General features: G+C 39.9%; 1 protein-coding gene across 17 annotated transcripts in view; it reads right to left on the bottom strand.

The window, feature by feature from the left end:
• Positions 1–24,028, bottom strand: part of NFIA (nuclear factor I A) — a 406,395-nt gene that overhangs the window by 60,653 nt on the left and 321,714 nt on the right. For 10 of the 17 annotated variants that reach the window (XM_083621271.1, XM_083621262.1, XM_083621274.1 and 7 more), the window contains exons 6-7: positions 21,514–21,641; positions 879–1,007 (exon numbers count right to left, since the gene is read on the bottom strand). In XM_083621271.1, the coding sequence (XP_083477397.1) occupies positions 879–1,007; positions 21,514–21,641 (257 nt within the window). The remainder of the gene's footprint in view (positions 1–878; positions 1,008–21,513; positions 21,642–24,028) is intronic. The other 7 variants (XM_083621276.1, XM_083621267.1, XM_083621265.1 and 4 more) reach the window with 1 other exon arrangement.

The following is a 24,028-nucleotide window of genomic DNA, read 5'->3' on the forward strand; positions in this document are numbered from 1 at the left end:
TGAGTAGACATGTCTAATATGAACATATTGTTTATCAAAAACATTATACCTAGGAAGCGTTATATGTGTAACAGGTTAGTATGTTCAAAATGCTGCAGGAAGAAGCATAAGTCTATCACAACTGGCCATTTTATTTTGTGATTGCCTGTGATAAAAGCTATTAAGAGCAAAAGTTTATTTATGAATGCCACTAAGCAGGGAATAAGGTATTTTTTTAAGTTCCTAGGTGCAAATTCCTCAAATTTTGGATGACTCAGAAACCAAGTGATTTTCCTCACCTTGTTACTAAGCACAGATGTGGTCTTTGTGAATTAACTAAGCAGCATTCTTCATTTTCTGTTTCAATCTGAAGAGCTATTTCTAACCAATTATTCACCCCTGGGAAACCGAGTGGTCAAGTGCTTTATTTTAAGTCACCCCCAAATACACTGATGAAAACTAACTAAGCTACTAAAAGTCATCTAAAACCTTAAAAGACGATGGTGATGAGGGCCTGTGGACTGGAACAATGAATTCTACAAACTAAATACAAAATGTCACACAATGAAAAACCAGGATTGTTGAAAGATTAAAAGGACAAAGCAATAGAATGCATAGCTCCTTGCTGAATGAGACACAGTGAACACTTAAGACTTATACCCCAAAATATTAAAATATAATTCACTCTGAATCAAAACACAGCCACGCTCCTTCTTCACATTGACTCCTAGGCAATCAAAACCACTTTAGACCAGACTAAGGTAGCTAATCTTCGTTTACTCTCTATCCAAAACCTTCAGGCACTTGAAACAGCAACTCTATCCATATAGCACACCCTGATGGCTAGGGGCGCCATGGTTAAAGTCCAAGCCCATTGGTGCACTTTCATAAGGCCTCACCTCTGGGTCCTGTAATGACAGGTCGATGATGCTGTGTGAATGCCGTTCCAAGGGAGGAGGTCTGCGAAGGCGAGGGACTGCTGAAACCAGACTTCTCTGACTTCTTTAATGGAGTTGGCGATGGCATTCCTGGCAAGAATGATTGATAAGTGCAATTTAATAATGCTAGGTCATGGAACAACAGCCTATGCATTGTGAAAGGGGGTGCGAAAGCAGATAGAAAAACTTAAAGGACAAATTAAATTGCATACAACAGCAAGCTTGAAGGTTCACTTTTATTTATGATTGTCTTTGGGGGCAAAGGGTGGCCATCACTGGCGTGAAAAAATATATATTAAGATGCATCCAAATATATATATTTTTAAATCTCTGAGGGAAACTTGCTGACATGTTATTAATTAGCATTCTTATTAGGCCCTATTCTTTACATTTTTTCAAACTACAGTAGGTGCAATGCTTAGATTTTATATATACATTTTTATATATACATTTTAAATAGATTGTTCTGGCTTATGGACAGGTGTTGAATATGTCTCATAAACTGCCCAGAGTTTTGAAACCACGGAGGCTGAACACCAAGAGTAGATCTGCCTCCTGCCCACAGGTTCCTGCTTCTGTTAAACCCTTGAGTGAGAGTGAGGTGAAATGTACATATATCCTGGCGGCAAGGGTAGGAAAGTTCTGGGAATATGCGCAAAACTGAGACAGTGTTTTGGGAACTGGGTGGGTGGACTGGATGAACGCCTTGAAGAGTTCCAGATGTTTCTGCAGCGTTAAAGGATTCTGAGTTACAAACAGCATCCATTTCCCATTGTGTGGGAGATTTTTTTATTTATAAAATTTAAAGAGCCTTTTAGTGTTGCGCAACCTGAATGGTATTTTATAATATTGAAATTGTTCGTTTGTTTTAAAACTTACCACTAATAGAGGCTTTCACTGGAAAAAAGATCTTTCACAGAAGTGAAGACCCTTTTCTGACATTGTATCATCAGGGTTGATACTCATAAGGAGCATAGGAAACTACACTATGCCAGGACAGATTATTTGTCCATTCATCTCATAATTGCCTCCTTTTAACTGGAGAGGTCAGGGGCTGAACCTTAGACTTCCTGCATGCAAAATGTGTGCTCTGCCACTGAGCTATGGTCTCTGCTCATATAAATGATACGACTGATGGGGTTCTAGCCAATGCTGATGTCCTGCTACTTGCACAGTGGACGTTCTCTCCTCCAGCCCCATCCCATACACCCTCAAAATCTGCTCCAGAGGGTTTGGGGACCACCCCCTGAGCAGATTTTAGGGGGGCTTGGGGAAAGGAGAGGAAGGGAAGTTCCACTCGCCGAGTGTTGGATACAAACCATTAATTTTTACGTTGGTTTAATATCAAGTCTGTAGTCTGTACTTCGTGCATACAATTTATCCATAATAAATGAATGTTCCGTTTAAAAGATCTTTTATAAACAGAGGCTACAGACAATGCACTCTTCTCATCTTTGGTGTCTATATGCACAAGCACATAGTTATACAAAAAGAGAGAGGCAGCATTATCAGAACAGAAAATCAGTGAGGTAATTTAAAAAGTAGACTCCTTCCAAGCAATGAGAATCCTGTATTATTACTGTATTCTTTATAATACACATGCTGCTGGGATGAACTGAGAGTAACTCCCAGATAAATATGCACAGGATTGCAGCATGCATATTATAACAAATACATTAAAAGGACAGGATTCTCATTGCTTGAAGGGACTTTACCTCTGAGTAGACATGAATAGGATTGTGTTGTTAATACCTTTTATGGTTTTCCTTTCAAACTGTTGGCATTTCCTAACTCTACTACTATATTAACTGATGTGTTGGATTTTATTGTTTTAAATTACTAAATTACAAAAAGTTCTAAGGCCATAGTTGCTCAACCTCACACAAGGCAATTCTAATCACAACCTATGTAGTGACAGAAAATATCAACTGTTCTCCTTGGGGTTGCTAATTGGCCATATTAGCTAAGTTTTAACAGTGTCATCCTATGCAGTGCATGTTTACTTGGAAGTAAGACACAGTGTTCAAAGAGGCTTGCTTTCAAGTAAGTGTGTTCAGGATTACAGTGTAAATGTGGTCAAGAAGAGCAATTCATATTGAGACTGCTGAATTACAGAAACATGAGGTCAAGTGTTCATGGCCAAAGATTTCTGATGGGCACCAGACTGGGGAAAACTTATTTGAATGATAGCTGGTATAGCATAGTGGCTAAAATATAGTCCTATGCACATTTACCTGGAATTAAGCTCCAGTGAACAGAGTGGGACTTCCTTTGGGGGGGAGGGGCATGCAGAGAATCGTGTTGCATGAATACTTATCAAGAAGGCGCTTTCAAATACCACCACAACTCAGTAGGGGGTCTCAGCCCCTGGCTACTTTATTGGAGCTGATGCGTTTTCTTTCTGAGTTGTAAGAACTGCTAAGATAATGTATGTGACATGATAAGTATTTAATACTGAATATTCCAAATTACATACACGTTGGTCCAAATCCAGAGGAAGCTAGTTTCATTGCAATGATGGACATAAATTAGTTGCCCAGTTGATTTCAATGACATTTAAGCACAACAAACTTATTCTGAATTTGGACCACTAATATAATTTAGTGCAGGATTTTAAAGTAAAGTATAAAAGTGAAAACTGAAATCTCTTACAACCATCTCATAATAATATGTATTAAATGAGGTGGCTTTTTTAAAAAAAGTGTTTGACAGCTTGTATGACATACTTGACTTCAGGAATAATCTATTAATTAAATGTAAGTGGTGGCACCCATTAGATCCAAAAATATGACTGCTTCATCATTCAGGAGAACATGAAGAACATAAATTTTGAGAATTTAATTTAAATGTTTAGAGGGACTGAACAAGAACTGCTAATTTCTAAAAGCATATTTTAGGGCCTAGTGAATGGTCTTTAGCAGAATCTGATGCTGCTGTATGACTGTAGCTAAAGAATTGGGGACCTAATAATTTCTCTGGATAAGAGATCACTGAAAGTACCAAGTGTGTACAGTATATAAACAACATTATTATTAATAAATATTTTGTCCTTTAAGAGGGGAAAGGTATGGAAGACAAGTTAGATGTTGCAAAGCAAATAGTATCATTCACATTTTATGGTGCATGAGCATGGTGCTCTGTATAAGCAGCAGAACTGAAACATTCTCTGAATGGGTTAATAAAAGCAGGAAAAGAGCTTGCATGCAAGGTCTAGGAACAAGCCAAAATAAACCTAGTTTTTTCTAAAATGATCACAGCCACATGACATTATTCTTAAGACAGCAAAGATTGTCAGTATTTGCAATTAAAAAATAAACTTAAAACCAAAATGCTAGTTTAGCACATCTTATGGTAATGTTCCTGATATCATGTGGTATCTGACTAATACGCAGAGTAAACTGAATGAAATCAATGGACATAACTTAGCCTTGACTAACTTAAGTCCATTTTACTCAATGGACTCTGACTATGACTAAGTCAGATAACTCCCACAGCCTGCATATTTCTGAGAATATCCTCTTTCATTTAGTTATAGTGGCAATTTATAAATGTACTTGTGTTCCTGTACTAGTCTACATCAAATTAAGCATCCATTACTCTTTGGGATGCATACTGCAGTGGCAACTACAGGGCATTGGATTCACAAATGGATTAGCATTGTTTGGAGGCGGCTACGTGCCTTTGCAATTCATCTAGTCCTGAAGCATATGGGGGCACCAGAATATTAGCTCAATGGGCACCCAATGGTTTTCTTGTAAAGCAATCTAATGGTACAACCCATGCCTACAGTGCTTTAATGTAACATTTTAAGAAGAGTACATATGAATGTTAAAGCACTTTCAGCCACTTACAATGTTCTAACTGCCCTAGTGTGAAGGTACCTTAGAAGCATTTGGACTCCCATGGTTTTATCTTCTGTTAATATTTAGTGGTAGAAGTAATGGGAAACACACTTCACTAATGTAAAATGAAAGTTATATGTTTTTAAAACAATTTCAACGGCTGGAACTTTGGGTTCCTGTGTTTTTTAATTCTGTTTTTTCATTGAAATGCACAACCATTTGTCCATATCAGTTCTCACTTGATCTAAATTAAACTAGCTATGTTTCTCAGCCTCACAATGTCAATAAAAAGAACAAAATAATTTTATTTCAAGAAAACAATGCGTTCCTTACTCTATTTTTAGTTAATAGTTTAAATATAATATACAATAAAAAGAAAATTTAGACAATACTGATCTTGATGGGTGTACACATATGAATTTTGTATTACTATAAGTTGGAGCATTTTTTCCAAATTAAAGCTGTCTAAATTTTCATTCATGTGTCATTTCCCTAAGTATAAAGCTATTTTGTTCATTCCAACTCATGCATGTCATGTCCATCCACCAAATGCACAAATGCAAGCAAAAATGGAATAATAGGTTAGTGGAGTCATGGAATAGATGATGAAGTCTCCCAGGAAGGCCTTTCAGAATTCTGCAGTTCGCAAACCTCCAACCCAACTTAGTAGTGTGGGTGCAGGAATATTTCATATTCATCATCTTCTATGGATCAGCAGAGCAGCACAATAGTTTAAAATCCTGAACCTCCTTGTATTCGCTAGTCAGGAAATATCAATGCTTCCTATTACATAATAGGAAAAGATCCATGGGCATTCTCCAAATACAGTAAATGAGAGAAAGCTGTATATGAATTCTGTTCACAATATCTGTCTGCTAAGTGGATAACTTTACACATTTTCCCAAGCTGAAGAACAGTTCTGCTAAGGGTAAATCATCCATCACTACCAAAAATGACAACGTCACAATGTCTATTCTCTTCCCAAAGGTAATACAAAGATTGGGGGGTGGGGGGGTGGAATTCAGTGTATTTCTAGATGCTAAATCCAGTATCACTCTAGAACTATTATTTTTATTATTTATTAAATTTCTATACCACCCTTTATCCAAAGATCACAGGGAAGTGTACAATATAAAAACACAAAAATGCATACCATAATAACAACCAAAAACAACACCTCTCCGGTTTAAAATGCCATATATTGATTAATTAACCACCTCAGAATACCTTTTTAATCATGATACAGCACAGTTCCATGTTTGCTATACGAATGAAAGTTACTGACTACTAATGTCAACATAAATATGGGCAGTATTGATAGGCAGTATTGATCAACAGGAGGAATATATGCAAAGGATGAAGGAATGTAGCCTAAACCAATGGTTCCCAACTTTCTTGAGTATGAGGAGCCCCTTTTTAACCCTTCCTCCAAATTTTGCTGACCCCCTGCTCCTGTTTGACCCGCCAGAGACACAACAGGAGTCTCTCTTAAAGCTCTTTGAAAAAAAAGTGGTATTTAAAGCAGCCTCCCTCTTCTTCTTTAAACATAACTCATTTAAAGGAGGGGAGTAGCTACTCCAATGGGACTTAAAGCGCCTGCCTTTTGAAGAAGCCTCCCCCCTCCCTTAAATGAGTGGACCCTCTAAGGGGCAGGTGCCCCCAGCTTGGGAACCATTGGCCTCTATACTATATCAATTATAGAGGGGCTCTCTAAACAATCTATAAGAAAACCTATCTGCACCAGAAAAATTGAATGCCATAAAAGAAAGAACAAAATAAAAATAAATTTCAAAAACAATGCCATATGCTAACATAAAGTTAATTTAATTATTAGTTAAGCAAAATCTATCAATTATCAGGTGGGCCTTACTCGCATAAGATAGGTGTGATTGTTAGAACATTTTTAACAGCTGTCTGTCCAGCTTCTGCTTGAATGTGTATATGAATCAGTAATACAAAGTTGCGTGGAGGATTGTTTTGACCCATAGATTCTTGGCCTCTTATTACTTTTATCTACCATATGAACATTACAATAACCATTGTGCAATGAAAGTAAAAAATAGTAACCAAACCTATTACACCATTTATTCAACTATACACATCAACCAAAATGTTGAACCTTCTTTTTCTTTCTTAAAACACCTAATCTATTTACCGGGCTCTAACAACGGTTAACAACTATCTCAGCACTCAACTGATGCCACTACGCATGATAACTGAATTCATCACAATCATTATTTTAAGAAACATAAAGTTGAATAATTAAAACATGCGAATGGCATATAAAAGAGAAATAAAATTGTTTTCTAGTTCTCTTAAAAAAACACCTGTGCATGTTAGCAGCTTCCTTTTGGAGCAGCTACTGAAAGACCTTTTCAAGAAGCATCAGCATTCTTGCTAGCCTTCTCCCCAACGGTTCCTAGGTATTACTACAACACATGAAATGTCTTTCATTCATTCATTGAGAGCTTCTCCTCCTGCATTTACAACCATTTTGCTTCATTTTTATTAAAGCTAAACAATCCAAGGTTGGTGGAACCTTCTGTACCCCTCCCCCGCACATACCCCCATCTAATTTTATGTCATTAACATTTTCTTCAGATGCTATAGTACCATAACACTTTGTGCCATTATATTCTACAGTTCCTTTTCCTCCGATGTCTTACTGTTAAATTTCTGGGTGTCTCCCAAAGCCATTTCTGAAACCATGATTGTACTCTACTGGATAGATTACATACAGCAGTAAGAACAAATCATGGCTATTCAGAATACACTGGTTTATGGAAGCTTTGCAGGTGGAAAATACAATGACAGGCAAATGATACAATCATAAATTCAAACACCATTTACATAGCTGTGTATAAGTCTTTGCCTATTATTGGAGCTGAGGCATGAAACTTTTGGAAATCAGTGATCAAAAATAGGCGTATGTTTCAGCCACATCCTTACAAGATGCAAATGGAGTGTAAACTGCAAGTGAATGAAAGGATTTGAATATGATTCTCTTCTCTATTATTTCAGATACTGACCTTTTAGAGGTTTAAAAATGTTGCAACAATTTCTGCTATACTAATAAGGACAGATAACCTAAACAAATTCAAGTTTATTTAGAACTACAGCTTTCATTATAGCAACATTTTAAACACATTTTACTTTAGCAAGGAGTCTAGGATAAAAACATCTGGAGAATTTGTTGTTATGTGAAGCTATTTAATATACATTTTGATTAATGAATGTGTTATATCTCAACAGGATTAAACATAAATCATAATTGTTCAAAATTAATCTTATCAGCACAGAGATGCACTGTCGGGTGACATGATTTACCAATACTTAGGAGCTCTTGAGGAATGGAGAAAAGGGAACCAGAAAAAAGAGCAAGTTAGGAGAGAACTACCCAACTGAATCTGCATTAATCCAGGAACCACAAACATGACTGAATTCCTTACTCCATTTGCATAGTTTTCATACTGACTGACTACACAATCAATAGTTCTGTTATGATGCCAGATCACAAATGGACACATAACTTCTAGTTGTCCCAGTGCATCCCCTTCCTTTCACCATACTCTCTGAAACCACTTATTGGAAACAACTCTTTGTTTCCTTACTTTAATTCTTTCCCTAGTACAGTGGTACCTCGAGTTACATACGCTTCAGGTTACAGACTCCGCTAACCCAGAAATAGTGCTTCAGGTTAAGAACTTTGCTTCAGGATGAGAACAGAACTCGACCGCCGGCGGCACAGCAGCAGCAGGAGGCCCCATTAGCTAAAGTGGTGCTTCAGGTTAAGAATAGTTTCAGGTTAAGTACGGACCTCCGGAACGAATTAAGTACTTAACCCGAGGTACCACTGTACCATTTTTCAAATGAAAGTAGCACTGCCTCCTCCATTAAATCCTTCCCTTTTCAGCACTGTGATTCTGATCTGAACCTTACCTAGGTGGCCATAAGACAACAACATTCTAAGTTAGTATAAAAGGGGTTGGGAAGTTTCTCTATTTTCAGATAGCGCCTATATAATGCTTAGGCACTGTGTTTCCTAGGTTCCCAACTGCAAGGACTACTGTACCCAAGACCTTCTGAAGTATTGCTCCTTGATCTACCACTTTCCCCTTTTGAACAGTGTGCCTTAAGCCACATCAGGTACAGTAACTTCATCCCAAAAGATGCACTCCTCCATTGTCTCCTAAGACAGATGGACGGCAACAAGCGTGCCTTCTAGCTTGCAAAATTCTTGCCTTGCACACCTTTCTGACTGCTCATGGTTCTGTACCTATATAGTTTGAGTAGTTTGCTCTTCCTGCTTGCAGCCTTGATCTATTACTTCCATTCATTCTTGCATCTCCCCAGATAATTTTGCCTTGGCTTGTCCTGAGCCACCTGTCCTGTTCATTTGGAATGGTTTTGACTCCTGTCTCTCCCTAGAACAGGAATGGGGAACCTGTGGCCCTCCAGATGTTTGGGGGCACAACTGCCATCAGCCTTAACTAGCATAGTCAGGGATGATGGGAGCTGTTTTCCAGCATCTGGAAGGCCACAGGTTTCTCATCCCTGCTCTACAACAATGCTTCCCAAACTTCAGAAGGTTCGCATTTATCACAGCACAGCAGCAATATTATTGTAGCACTTTTTTGTGTACTGATGAGTTATTTCAGTTTCCCTATCTTACATAGGTAAAATGTTGCATGGTTGGTGACTTTGTCTGTTGCATGCCTTCTTGGAGGACCACTTCTGTATGTATACTTCTATCAGGTGCCCAAAAAGTGTAGAGAGGGGCCGAGCCAGAGTGTGAATTTTTTTTACATAACATTAACTGGTATTACTGCATAGAGGTATGGAGGAATTTTCAAATGAATCACTAAGAGTAACATAAACTGTCACAGGAAGAAAAGAAACAACACAACTTTCTAATAGCTAACCTCTGTTTCTTGTACAGTGATTATATATTGACTTTATGGAAACTTAAAAAGTGGAACTGTGTTTGATAGTGGACCCCTATAACTTTATTTAAAGCAAAAATTAGAAAGCGATCAAAACGTTTTATAGAGGAGAACAAGAATATAATGCTAAGCCTCTTAAAATTGCCTGAACTGTGAAATCAAGTAATGAACACTAGAAAAGGTTCTGTCAGCTGGAATCAAAACTTAGGCCAGTCAGCATTTTCACCTAAACCCTTATTACAGCAGGGCATTTGATTTTTCATCTCTACATTCTGTTCTGCCCAACAAATAAACCAACTTGACCTCTACCTGTTACTTTGAGAAGTCTGCCTATCATCTTTTAACTCGATCCTTTCCCCTCAAAGCCTTCTGAGCTACTCTGAAATGAAAGGAGATGTCAAACCAGACGTGACTTTGATCATGTTTTCGGATCTGATGCTTGAGTCCTGTGTTTCCTTTACAAAAAGCAGCTGTTGGGGGCCCTGATCTGGTTGGAGAGTGGAACAAGGGAAATTTAGCTCTTTTCCCCATGCCATTTTCCATCTGAGAAGCACCGCACCTAAAGCAACTATTTGCTGCAAATTTTAAAATTAAGGTTTGAACAAAGAGTATCTATTCCCCCTTACCCATGCCACTTCCACATTGTTCTGGAAGGAAAGCAGATTTTTTTCCCACGGTGTGTGAAAAGGGTTGCAGGGAGGAGAGGTAATCAGCAAAAGCTGCCTTGCTTCCCTTCCATGAGCATAACTCAACTCACTGGATCTATGCATCCGATCCAATGCCATTTAAAATAAGTAAATCAGGGCAAATGAAAGCCCCAGGTGTGTGTGGGGGGGGAGTAGGGAAAACAAAGATTAACCCTTCATGGACCCAAATGTATCTGGAAGCCCCCACTGCCATTGCCCCCACTTGTAACTAACAGAATGATAAATATATAAACAACCTTATGTAATACAGTGATTTTGTTAACCTAATATATCACGCAGCCACACAAATAAGTGACAATATGAAAAAATAAGAATGCTTTTCTCATATTAAATGGTACATTATACAAACCCAAAGAACTGTAGCTGTCACTACTACAAGTACGGTGTCCTGACAAAAGAAGTGTAAGAAGCTTTCTAACACAAAGGCATATCAGGAAAAGCTCTTTTCTGTAAAGTTGGAGTTTTCCTACTGATTAATGCTACATTCAACAAAAGAGACACTGTCTGCCTAATTAAGTTAAATACTTATCTTCAGGGGATTAGCAAGGTGTTTCTGCTCAATGTCACTCTTCCTGACAACCTAATGATAGATCTGTTTACTTAAGAGAGCAATTAGTAATTTTTTTTACTGTTTTCTTAACTGCCTTCATATCATGAAAATATTTGATTAACACACTCCAGCTTATCTTACACTGAGAGAACATATTCCACATACTTCTTGCTCTTTCTTCAAAAGGAGCATGACTGCAGCTTGCAGTTATCTTCCAACACCCTCACATTCCACTTCACAAAGCCCAATGAAACCAATGCTGTATTTGTGTTTTAATCATTTTACTCTACGTCACAAAAAACTATTAACTAAAGTAAGAAACTAAAACACAAAAACAAGGAGAAATTCAGACTTCTTAAATGGCTCTAAAAAGACAACTGATGCCCCTGTTATTCAACAGGGTTAGCAGGATGTGTCCCAAACATGCAAACTAGATCTTTTAAAAGGCACAGAATAAAAAAGAAGAGGTGCTTTATATTTTAAAAAGTGATTTATTTATCAAAACAAGACCTGCCCTGTAAATCTTGAGTGTGTATGACGAAGCCAATCTACGGGTAGAGTTCTTTTTATTGTGAGATTGTATTTTAGAATACTGAAGTGGTGCTTACATTTTATTTTCATGATTGTTGGCTGCCTTTGAGGGCCTGTTGGGCCAGAAAAGTCAGCTAAAAACATTTTGACAAATGTGCAAATAAATAGTGTAACTATGAGAAGTCTTACAATAAAATAGAAATTTAAATATAGGAGAATTCTGCTGCCAACACAGCTGATCTGAAAAGACAAGTCATTGGGGTTCTATCGTACACTGTTTCTTGCTAATTATGAGAGAACCTTCTACATAAGCCCCAGGATGAAATTTGGGATTGTGTTCAAAACCACTTGCCTCAGCAACAATCTAAGAAAAAATAGTGACTGTTTGTTTTTACTTTGGGATACTAAATTCAGCATTTTGAAGTGTAGCAAAGGACAAACAAGAAAGTATTTCAGATATCAGAGGCAGTATTCTTCAGCAATTTGCTGTCCTAAAATAAAGATGTACTTACATTCTGCTCTACCTATAAGTTTTTCAATTGGTTTTCAAGGGTACCTGCATTGCAGTATTCCAGTGTGGAGCCCACAAGGGCAGCAGTGATTGTGACACAAGAACTGCATCAGCAAAAAGGGTCATAGACATTCAGCTAAATTTGTACTTCCAGGGAGGAGGCATGAGTAACTTTTTCCATCTCTTTCACAGCTGGCATTGAAATAGGTTACAAAAGCAGCATCTCTTTGGACCGGCCATATGGATAGTTGTATGTTAAAGGTTTGATGGAACAAGGACACCTAGGCTATTACGCTCAGCTGAAACGTGGCAATAAATCACAACACCATAATGAGGTTTAATTATTTCAATGGATTACAATACATGCTGGATTATCTTGAAATACATCTATACCTAGGGCTTTTTTTCAGGGGAAACTCACAGGTAGTCAGTTCTAGCACCTCTCAGGTGGGTGCCAGTGCCATTCTAAGAGAACGAGGGAGGCGTTCGTGGGTAAGTTCCAGCACCTCTTTTTCTAGAAAAACAGCACTGTCTATGACTATTTATTAAATTCATTACTTTTTTAATGGTAAAGGAGTATGTAAGCAACTATGGAGCCAGGTGTGCAGTAAAATAAAAGTTAAAATTAAATATTCTTATGGAACATAGGTTGTTACGGGCACATTTAAAAATATTGAAGACAAAAGAAAACACTTCTATGTTTTCTTATTGCAAATCTTGTACTACATTAAAGAGGTGGGAACTTTATTGCAATTGGTCACAAAACAGAAAATTTGTGCCAAGTTTCTTCCCAGCCTTTTGTCCTACTCTTCCTCCATTATTAAAACCCTTTTCTTTTTCTACTCTAGGGGTGTGGAACCTCAGGCCTGGAGCAGGGGGATTGTGACACACCAGGCCTTGGCCTCTGTCCCTCGGACGTCTCCCTACACCCCACCCCACACTGGCCCTGCTTTAACCCCCAAGTGTTTTTGCCTGCCTGGAATGTGTCCCTGAACTCTGATAACGCCTCTTGCTCACCTGGATAGAGAATAAAATTAAGCACTGTGGGAAATTAAGCTACTGTACAATTGTAAAGTTTACATTTGTTGCTCCACCCACTTTTGCCCCTGGCCCCACCCACCACTCATGTGACCATCAGAAGGTTGTTCTGAAGGGAATGTGGTCTTTGGTCTGAAAAAGGTTCCTCAGCCATGTTCTACCGAACTGGAGCTGTTGCAAGTATAATTCCATTTAATTTCTTTTCTAATGTCAGTTTCCTGGCTACTTAATCATCCTGGAACCCAGATTCTTCTGAAAAGACAAACTTTACAGCACATGGTACCTAATACACTGGATTGTGCAAAGAACCAATTGTAGCTTTATTATGGCTGCTATCTTTGACTCCAAGCCCACAAATCTGCCCCAATCCAGCTATAAAGAAATCTATGATTGGGGGGGATACATCTCTTTCTGGATCATGTAAAGGTAAAGGGACCCCTGACCATTAGGTCCAGTTGTGACCGACTCAGGGGTTGCGGCGCTCATCTCGTTTTATTGGCTGAGGGAGCTGGCGTACAGCTTCCGGGTCATGTGGCCAGCATGACTAAGCCGCTTCTGGCAAACCAGAGCAGTGCACGGAAACGCCGTTTACCTTCCCGCCAGAGCGGTACCTATTTATCTACTTGCACTTTGACGTGCTTTTGAACTGCTAGGTTGGCAGGAGCAGGGACCGAGCAACGGGAGCTCACCCTGTCGCAGGGATTCGAACTGCTGACCTTCTGATTGGCAAGTCCTAGGCTCTGTGGTTTAACCCACAGCACCACCCGTGTCCCTTCTGGATCATGAACCTCACCCAAATGTGTATCTGCTTATTTGGGTGTGGATGCTATCTGTCTATACTGCACTGCATCCAATGGGATGAGTATTTTAATGTTCTGTTGCAACAGTTCATGTGTTGCATTTTACTAGAACTCAAACCAATAGATTCAAGTTACAGAAAAGGAAATTCTGACTAAACATCAGGAAGAAATTTCTGACAGTTAAGAGCTGTTCGACAGTGGAACAGACTCCTTTGGAAGATGGTAGACTCTCCTTCCTTGGAGGTTTTTAAGCAGAGGTTGGATAGCCATCTGCCATGGATGCTTTAGTTACAGGGGGTTGGACTAGATGACCCTCAGGATCCCTTCCAACTCTACAATTCTATGAATATCTGGTGGGTTCTTTATTTGGGGATCACAAAAGGTCTCTTTGGCAGGCCAGTGTCTCTCGGAGCCAACAGCAACCTAGCTTTGACGATTAAAAGAAAATAGACAAATTTAAATAAGGTAGGGTGTTATCAATGGACAAATGTCCAATAACAGAGGTAGTATACCTCTGAATACAAAATGCCATGGACAGGAGAGGACACTCATGGCTTCCTTGTCAGCTTGGGACTATGCTTGTAAGCTATATAGCATGCAGTTGTTGCACACTGAATACAGGACTAGAAGGCCTATGGCCTGACCCTGGAACAAATACCACAATGGAAAGAAAGTTTCTGCAGCACTGCTCTGATAAAGTGAGAAGCTGGCAATGCATCTATCTTTACACCAGGTCCACACTGCCCTGGTAGTTTGGGCAATGGTAGCATGGAAAGGTGACATATGGAAGTGAGAGCTGGACCATAAAGAAAGCTGATTGCCGAAAAATTGATGCTTTTGAATTATGGTGCTGGAGGAGACTCTTCAGAGTCCCATGGACTGCAAGATGATCAAACCTATCCATTCTGAAGGAAATCAGCCCTGAGTGCTCACTGGAAGGACAGATCCTGAAGCTGAGGAGAAGGGGACGGCAGAGGACAAGATGGTTGGACAGTGTCCTTGAAGCTACCAGCATGAGTTTGACCAAACTGCGGGAGGCGATGGAAGACAGGAGTGCCTGGCGTGCTCTGGTCCATGGAGTCATGAAGAGTCGGACATGACTAAACAACTAAACAATAACAACAATGCATGGGAAGGAGCCACTGCATGAACTCCTCCTACAGGACTAGGGACTTCCAATGTCACTGGGGTGGTATGGGAAGGACACATGCTAAAATGAGTGTCATACTACTAAGGTAATAATGGAAGAGACCCAAAGATCGAGGAAAGCCAAGAAGACACTGTCCAATATAATAATAAAAAAAGATGGATGCAATTTTCAGACAGTTCTTCCCTCTATAACTTTTGTGGTACTAAGGCAATAATGTCAATGAAACAGATTATTGTCACAGATAATGGTCACCAGCTCCTTCATAAATTGCAGAAGAAAGAGAGACATATTGATCCAACGGTCACTTTCTGTCATCGTGTCTACGTCTATTACAGCAAATGAAGGGTATTTAATTATTTTACTTAATGGCTACAATGGAAAAAGACTATGATTGTGCCTCAAGTACCTCTATTGACCTGCTGCATTTTTTGTAGCATCATATTCATTAATAGATTTTTGTTGGCTGCAGCCTGTTGGATATAACAGAAGTGAGGCTCTGTAAAAGTAGACAGTGTACAAAAAGAAATACATCATCATGGATTTCAGCAATGATTCTCTAAGCTCTGTATAATATATCTGACTAAAGTCAGTTCAACTAGTGCTTCTAGTAGCTACCACAGCTGGACACAGGAAGAAACAGAAAAAAGTTAACACGGTGGTCAGGAATATATGGTGCAGAGCTCCTCCTGTTCCTGTGCAGATACCAACACCTACTCCAGAGGGTGAAGAAAACAGTACAGTGCAATGGAGTTTATTACATGTTAGTGTATATCCATTATGCAAGCACCTTCATCAGCCTACAATGGTTTTAGCATACTTTAAAGATTGTGAGGATGGTGTGGTGGTGGCTTGGTTTTTTTCAAGATATGTACATTTTGGAGTGCCATGACTACCTTTTTATAACCTCTTTTCTACACAGCAATTGATATAGATCAGGGGTGTCCAATTGGTTGACAACAAAGGTCCGCAGCTTTGATAATCTCCCCCCTAAAAGAAGCTCAACAACTCTGGGAGAAATTTTCTAACAGTTTTCAAAAACTAGCTACACTGATTGCAGTAAGCAAAGACCCTATGTTGGTGAGTTGCACAGAGGAAATATAAGCATAGGAGGGAATTGTTGTTTTTCAACATGCTCTGTGCTTTTATCATTGCTTGCATCCCAATTCTTGCAAGTAAAAAACATTGGCTCTGATAACCGACCACTGGGTCCTCTCCCCATCAACTGGCATTCCAGCAGGCTACTTTAGTGGGGGAGAAGGACAGCAGGGCTCATACAATCAGATCTGCTGCAAGATGAGGCTCCTCCTGTCACTAACTACTTCCATTCCAGCTAACCATTACAGGAGCTACTATATAACTGGTGTATGTTTGCCATTTTCCTCTTCCATTCCCACCCCCCTTTCCTTTTGTGTTGTGCCTTTTATATTGTAAGCTTGCAGACAAGGGACTATAGTATTTCAGTTGGTTTGGCAGCCTTTTTTGGCTGAAGAATGGGGTAAAAATTATCTAGATAAATAAATAAATAAATAAATACACGTTTGTGCTGTATTGATGACAAATCCAATAGCAGTGCAACATTCTGAGATTGTAGATAAGAAACCAATCACTCAGAGTGTGAAAAAGAGATCTTTAATGTGCTAACACAGCTATCCTCTTTCATGTAGTAGCAGTTGAGACTAATGCATTGTGATCTCAAGGTCCTAGTGAGCTTGCTCTTGAAAATGCATTAAATGTTTAGTAGCAAAGTATCCACGTTGCCTCCACACTGGGCATTTACTGTGAAATAGCTAGGCTTTCCACTCACTTTTTACACGCTCTTCCCATGTTTTTCCTGTTCAGCTTCTCTTCTCCTCCTTCCCTGCACCCAAGTGCAGAATATGTGATTATTACAGTGGTGTGAGAAATGTGTAAGACAGTTTGAGGAAAAGAAAGGACAAACAATCCAGAACAACACATTTGATAAAGTGTGTTCTCCTTCATGGAGAGCACGTGTTGCAGTGGGGTCCAGCAGGACACCCCCTTTTGGTTGCTGGGTGGGACCGTTTAGATGGTCAGGCTTGTGATTGGGCTATGTTGGATTGTTGGGGAAATTTTGATGTTGCCAATTTGTGGGATGGACCAAGGGTTTTATATACTGAGCACGCAGCATTGAGCGCTCTCTTTCGCTGTGTGCACCGGATTACCCGCCCACCCTCCCTAATTTAGGGCTTTTGCATTTCACCTTACTATGCCTGTCATGGGGCCATCTGCTTTTGGGGCAGGGGCCTGGTAAGAATTTTGTCCATTTGGCTGATTGGCTGGTACCATTTGGTTTTTCCCTACTGCGTGGCAAATCGTCAACAACTTGTAAGGTTCCGTTTGGCATTGGTTAAAAAATTGGTTGGTGGAGGGGTAAGGGTTGGCTGTGCATGCTCCTCCAATGCTGCTACTGTAAGGGAATTCCGTTAAAGGAATCCAGGGGCTCGCCATGCTTTCGTCCGAATCCCTAGTGTGGGGCTTGGGCAGCGCAAGCCCCTGGGAGCATGCGGGGAGAGGTGAGGGTCTGGTGCCCAGCTCCATTTTCTCCCCAAAATGTTTTCCCTTACTGGCTTTCGCAGGGTTGCGGAAGTCAGTTCTGTCCCTGGGCGGGGTCAGATAGTTGTAACCAGTGCCTAAGCAACCACTCACATTTTAATAAAGTTGTATTTTAATAAAGTTGTGGCCAAAATTATGCCAAAAACTTTAAACAAAAATTCTGTGTGAATTGTGCTTTATTTTGGGGGGTGGCTTGGGGACCTCGGCAATGGGTATCTATCATGAATTCTTATTTCATCTTTGGAATTCCATCCCAGTTTCATGAGCCTTGTATCACACTCTCTTTTATATCCACTGCTGCTCATCTGGGGACCAGAGCCTAACAGAATTTAAAACAACTTTCTTCCCATCAGGTTCAAAGCTTGAAATTCAAAAATAAACTGGGGGGAAATGTTAAGAGTGGGAGGCCAGGTAACTCAACCAGTTATACCCTTGTGCTGCTATCAAATAACAAAGGGTTTTAAAAAAATATATTAATTTTTTTAAAAAAACATAATTTTAATCAGCACTGTCAGCTCACTATTTTGTGGGCTTAAAGCCTCACAAAAATATTAATCTGTGGTGAGAAACAGTGAGAGAAGATTATTAATTCTAAGGTTAAATATCTAGCAGCCCGTTTGACCTATATATCAATTTAAAGATATCTAAAGGAGAAGCCAGTACCTTACAGTATATGTCAGCCTTCAAAAGGGCCACATAAGTTAAAAAGGACATCACATCTGTGTTGGATTACAGAATGCAGTTAGAAAGAGAAAGAGAGAGAGAAAAGGAAAGGGGAAAGCAGAATGTTTTATATCATTCAGCTTCACGGAGTGCATTTGATCATGGCAGATTAAAATAAAACAAAATCCCAAAGCCAAGAGCTTTTAGGTGTATTTATGGCTGTATAACAGTTTATACTAGTTTAAAAATGGAGCCTATGCGGAATTGCACCAGAGTACAAACTCAAGCCTGACGCCGCTTGATTTCCTTACCAAGTATCCTCATTATCTCCTCTTTCCTTCGTTCTCCGTTAGCAAGAGTTATGTGATGAAAGTGCTGAGATAAAGTAATGGTAAGGAGGATACCGCAAGTGGTATTTGAAAAGCAGGAATAATTTACTACGTGTCTGCTTTGTTTTACTTCCCTGTGTCTTCCTGTGGTGAAAGGAAATTCATCTTTTCTGGCAGACTCCAGCCTTTTTAGGCCTGAGAGCTCCCCAAGCACACTGGAGTGCAGGTAAATGGATGTGAGTCTCCATGAGTACAGTATTAGGAGCAAGGATTTAATGCTGTGTTTTGCTTGGTCTATCATGCCCAAACTACAAATAAGGCAACACACACTTGTTTGCAAAAACTGCATCAGATGTAGCAGTAACCATAGGGCAGAACCCTTCCTTATGGGCATCTTGCCTGGAAGTTTACAGATGCATAATGCTTCAGCAGAGAAAAATGCAGTGATTGGAGTGTGAAACTTTGATTCTAACAGTGTTACTGCATGTGACATGGAGATAGGGGCTGAATATGTAGATACATGAACAGGAATTGCTGGTAGTCATGTTGATCTTCTCAGCATGGTGCCATCTACATAATTTCTCCAATATTATGCATGTATTTGCTACAGGTTACAGCTCTGTGGTTTTGAGGTAGCCTTGAATATAAGTATGTTGGCCATTGGATCAGAGCCAGAACACTAGCTTCCTGGCAGTGGCATGTCTGCCATTTATAGGAAAGGAGACCAATGAGGCTAGGTGGTGGAGATCAGGGCTGTGTGGGCAAATCAGTGGAAATGCCAGGTTGGGTCTGCCAGTGTTCCTGTACAGCCCCTAAGATCCAGGCTACCTCCACCACCCATAAGCAACACCTATGGGAGTTTCCCCTATAATGCAGTTTCCATCATCCCAAACTATTGGTCATGCTGGCTGGGGAGTTCGATAGTATCCAGAAGTTCCCCATTCCAGCCTAGAATATGAAACTGAAATAATCTTAAGACATATATGACTTGGTGAAAAGCAAGCTGCCTGAGAATGAATGGGATTTTTAACTTCCTTTCTAAGAGAAATTGGGAAAGCACTTTAGCTTATCCAATATTTTATATGGTTTTGTTAAAGTAAGTGGAAACTTTTTCATACCTGTGAACTCTGCCTGCCCAAGAAAACAGCTGTAAATGTCTTATGTCGCTTTTGCCAAAGTGAGGATGGGGGCTGGGTGACTTCTGCTAAATCATTTTTGCCAAACAGCAGTTAGTTTAGATTTCATCACTCTTCTAGAATGCATCCTACCATCTCTACATGCTAAAACTTCTGATACTCTTTTGTATCATTAGCTCTTCCCTTCTTTTATCCCTTTTTCAGCAACTCCACTTTCATGACTAGAAATTTGCCAAGTCGCTTTCTTCCGGCACCCCATTTCACCTTATTCTTTTCTTTTCCCCCTGCATTATGAAACAAAGGCACTACAGTGGTACCTCGGGTTACATACACTTCAGTTTACAGGCACTTCAGGTTACAGACTCCGATAACCCAGAAATAGTACCTCGGGTTAAGAACTTTGCTTCAGGATGAGAACAGAAATTGTGCTCCAGCAGCACGGCGACAGAGGGAGGCCCCATTAGCTAAAGTGGTGCTTCAGGTTAAGAATAGTTTCAGGTTAAGAATGGACCTCCGGAACGAATTAAGATCTTAACCCGAGGTACCACTGTATAGTATTCCTTCCTGTTCTTCTAAACAGCAGTGCTCTTCCTTAAGCCCAACCACTCATCTTTACATTCCCTCCATCTTTTACTATTAACACATTATTATTTTTATTACTACTACTACTAGTAATACTTTGAATTACCCACCCTTTACCCCATGTTTTCAGAGAGGGTAACTGCAATTTAAGAACTTAGACCTTGCCACAGTACATGGCAAGATCTAAGTTCTCTCCGTATTGTTGGCCTAAGAGATTGAAACTGCTTCATGAGAATGGAGTAGCACCAGAGTCCATTGGCACATTTACAAACAGCAGAAACTGTTTTGGACACCACATACACACACCACAATCAAGAACACAATGCTACCTAGCCTATTGGCTACAACAGAATACTTCTCCTGAGTCTAATTTCAGTTGGGGAGGGGACTCTACAGGCACAAAGGAAGGCCTCTGTGGCTGCACATGCACCCATGGACACCATATTAGCAAGCCCTGGTTTAATACAATGGACTGCTTTGACAAGTATTTATTAGAATGACTGTCTTTTAGCTTGCCTGCTCACAAATTCAAAATCAACATCTTTATTTCAGAATTGTGTGCAAATTAGAAATAACAATAACAAAATAATCACTTAGAACAAAAATCAAGGGGCCTTTTGTCCATAAGCTGCAATTATACTTTAAAAAGTAATAATATAATTTCCTTTAAGAGGCAAAAGATTTTGTGACAAGTGGTAAGATATTTATGTAGCAGGAGACACAAGAAAAGTTAAGCCAAAAGGATGACTTAAAAAGTAACTAACAAATCCAGAAGTGGAACAACAGTATCAATGGTACATAGAAAGACTTCATTCAAACTTTCCAACATTTAAATCGACAAAACAACCTCTCCTGCAATGCCATTAAAAAGCCATTACAGAATAAAATCAATTCACGTTAACAATAGTTTGAAAGGGTCTCCCACCTGTCATTTTACAACATAATATAAATTGCAGGATGCCACTCTTTGGGGGCAAGCCAACCTAATTTTCAGTAATATTTTGGAATAAGGAAGCCTTGAGAGTCACGGAAACCTAATGCAACACTACAAATGCTTGCCTAAAATACTGGAATGAATATTACCAAAATATTTACAGCTGCAGAAGCACTCAACTTCTGTAATCTCACACACATTACCTCGTATATTAAATCCGAAATGCAGTCTAATAATTTTTAAATAAATACATACATGGAAGATAGCTTTGAAGTCCTAAAAAGCCACCTGAGTGACTCTATTTACCTGGCTCCACTTCATGCCATCCACTTGACTGGCTACCACTTCCTGGAGACCGCCCTTGGCTTGTATAAAATGGCTCTTCACCAGGACTGTCCATTTCATCCTCTACAGATTTGAGGCGCTTTGTAGAGCTGGAATTGAAGGAAACACACACAGAGAGAGACATTAATGCAAGAGCTAAAGTGAGACAAAATGTCAGGCTGCATTTTAGAGTTGCAGCTCTGGAGAACTTCCTTGCTCTGAAGCAGAGATGATGCAGCTACTCTGCTTCCTCTGCCCTGTTAATCTTCTGTCTCCCTTGAGTGCTTTGCTCCACCCTTCCAGCCCTGTGCTTTGGAACAAAAGTCAACTCCTGCTTTCTACTAGCAGGATGTGCTCAGAGGCCTGTAGAGGCCTGGGAAAGAAGGTAAGGTATACTAGCTGAAAACTTGTTGGTGTTTTCAGTTCCATTTGCCTTTTGGTGGCATGCGGAAACTCCAGGCCAACAATCCCACTTCCTCTACAGTCTAGCCCATAATCCATCTTATTTATTTTGGAGACGGCGGACAAAGAAATGTAAGAGGATGAGAGCTTAAGCATGTGTGCGTATACGTGCAAGAGTGTCTCCCCATAGTTTGTCACACCAGAGCCTAAGTGAACAGGGTGTTCAAACGTAGTATTCAATTTGTAAAGGCCAACAGTACAGATGCTCAGTGTGTGAAAAGGGACACTATGCATGTACATGCCTGTGGAGCTCATCCATGTAAGGTGGGGATCCTGATTGCCTCAAGATCTCCTCTTGCATAGAGGAACTGTATGTATGTATGTATGTATGTATGTTGGTATGTTGGTATGTACATAGAAGTCCTCACGAGAGGATGGAGGAGGATGTGGCCACAGGGTGCAGGAGGCGGGTTGCCTGAACTCTGCTTATGTCACTTCCAGCTGCAAAGGTAAAGTATTTTAGAGCAGGTTGTATAGTCCAATCATTTCTATCCTTCTTAAGGATTCAGCTTTAGCAATAACTTGTTTGCATGGTGGCCCCATTTTCATTTTTATTTTTACAAACCTTCAGTGGTATGGGAGGAGGAGAATTGTTTTGACATTTATTCCATGAAGAAGTTTAATTTCATAGCTACTCTGTAAAAACACCATGTACAAAGTATTGCAGGTTGGAGTGCTCTCCTTTAGGGTTCCAGCCAGCCAGCTATTTCTTCACCCCATTTCATTTCTTTCCCACTCCTCTAGCCTCGTTTCCATTCCTGTCTGCCCCAAAGTCAGTTAAGCTGCTCATAGCAAGCTCAGTCCTCATTGAACTATGTAGCTCTGGCCCAAAAATGCCTTGAGTCTGCTGGCACTTCCCTCTTGTCTGTTGCTAGTGTGAATTTCAGTACGTAAGGATCCACTTATGAGGTTACTGTTAGTCTATGCAACAACTATAACTACAACAACTGTAACAGCAGGAACTACTACAACAATTACAGCAGCAGCAGCAGCAGCTACAAGTAAGATTTTCCATTCCATTTTAACATGGACTGGTCTTTTACGTGGAACAAAGTCATTACGTGATCATTATGAGTAAGGTTTTATAGTTCTCCCTCTCTTTCACATTAACAAACCATCACAGAATAGAACTGGATAAGCAAAGCAAATTCTGTGGGAAATGAGGAAAAGATTGAGAGAACAAATTGGACATAAAGGCAGCTTCTTTGGGGAGCCAGAAAAGTGCTTTGAGGATTTTGCTAAATAGTGTGGCTAGGCAAGGAAATCATTGCTTGGAGATTATACTCTCTCTCTCTCTCTCTCTCTCTCTCTCTCTCTCTCTCTCTCTCTCTCAGCAATTCCGAATTTACTTCATAAGCCAAAAAGATTTTTAACTTGAGCGATGCAGAGGTGAAACGCAGAAAGACTGTTACTCATCACTTGCCACATACATTCCTCCCTCATGTAACATTCAAGCAAAGCCTGAAAGGAAAGATAACCCTTATGCTGAGCTCTGAAGGTCAGTCGACTCGGACTCTGGCAGAGTAATGTGGGGAATTGCAGAGCCAGGAGCCCGCGGCTTCTTGAGCTATAGTATGAGGAACAGACTGCGGCTGGGAGGAAAAATGTCCTATTGAATTCACTTTCCAAGACAGGGTCAGCAGATATTACATCTATTGTCAGCTTTATAGAGTCTATTGCACATTTCTATGTACAAGGAAGCAGAAACTCCCAAGGGTAAGCTACCTGACTAAACGTCCTATTCAGTGAGCCAGAGAAGGCTGTTTTCTGTATCAGAGATCTATTGCATTTGGATGGTGGTGGTAATAAACTGCCATAATTCCTCTCAGGCGGAAGTCTTTATAGAGATAATTCACACTGAGTCTTCTTGGATTTTGCCACAGTAAGGATTTTCTTATTTGACGTTTGAAGCAAGATCTCTGTGGTATCAGAAGATACTAGAACTTGTATCTGAAAATAAAGTTTGCCTCTTTCTTCATTGTGCCTCCTATTTTAGACCCTTTGTTTACTGATACCCATGGAAGTCTATCCATGT

Source organism: Podarcis filfolensis (genome assembly GCF_964270895.1).
Source record: "Podarcis filfolensis genome assembly, chromosome: 6".
NCBI classification, from domain to species: domain Eukaryota; kingdom Metazoa; phylum Chordata; class Lepidosauria; order Squamata; family Lacertidae; genus Podarcis; species Podarcis filfolensis.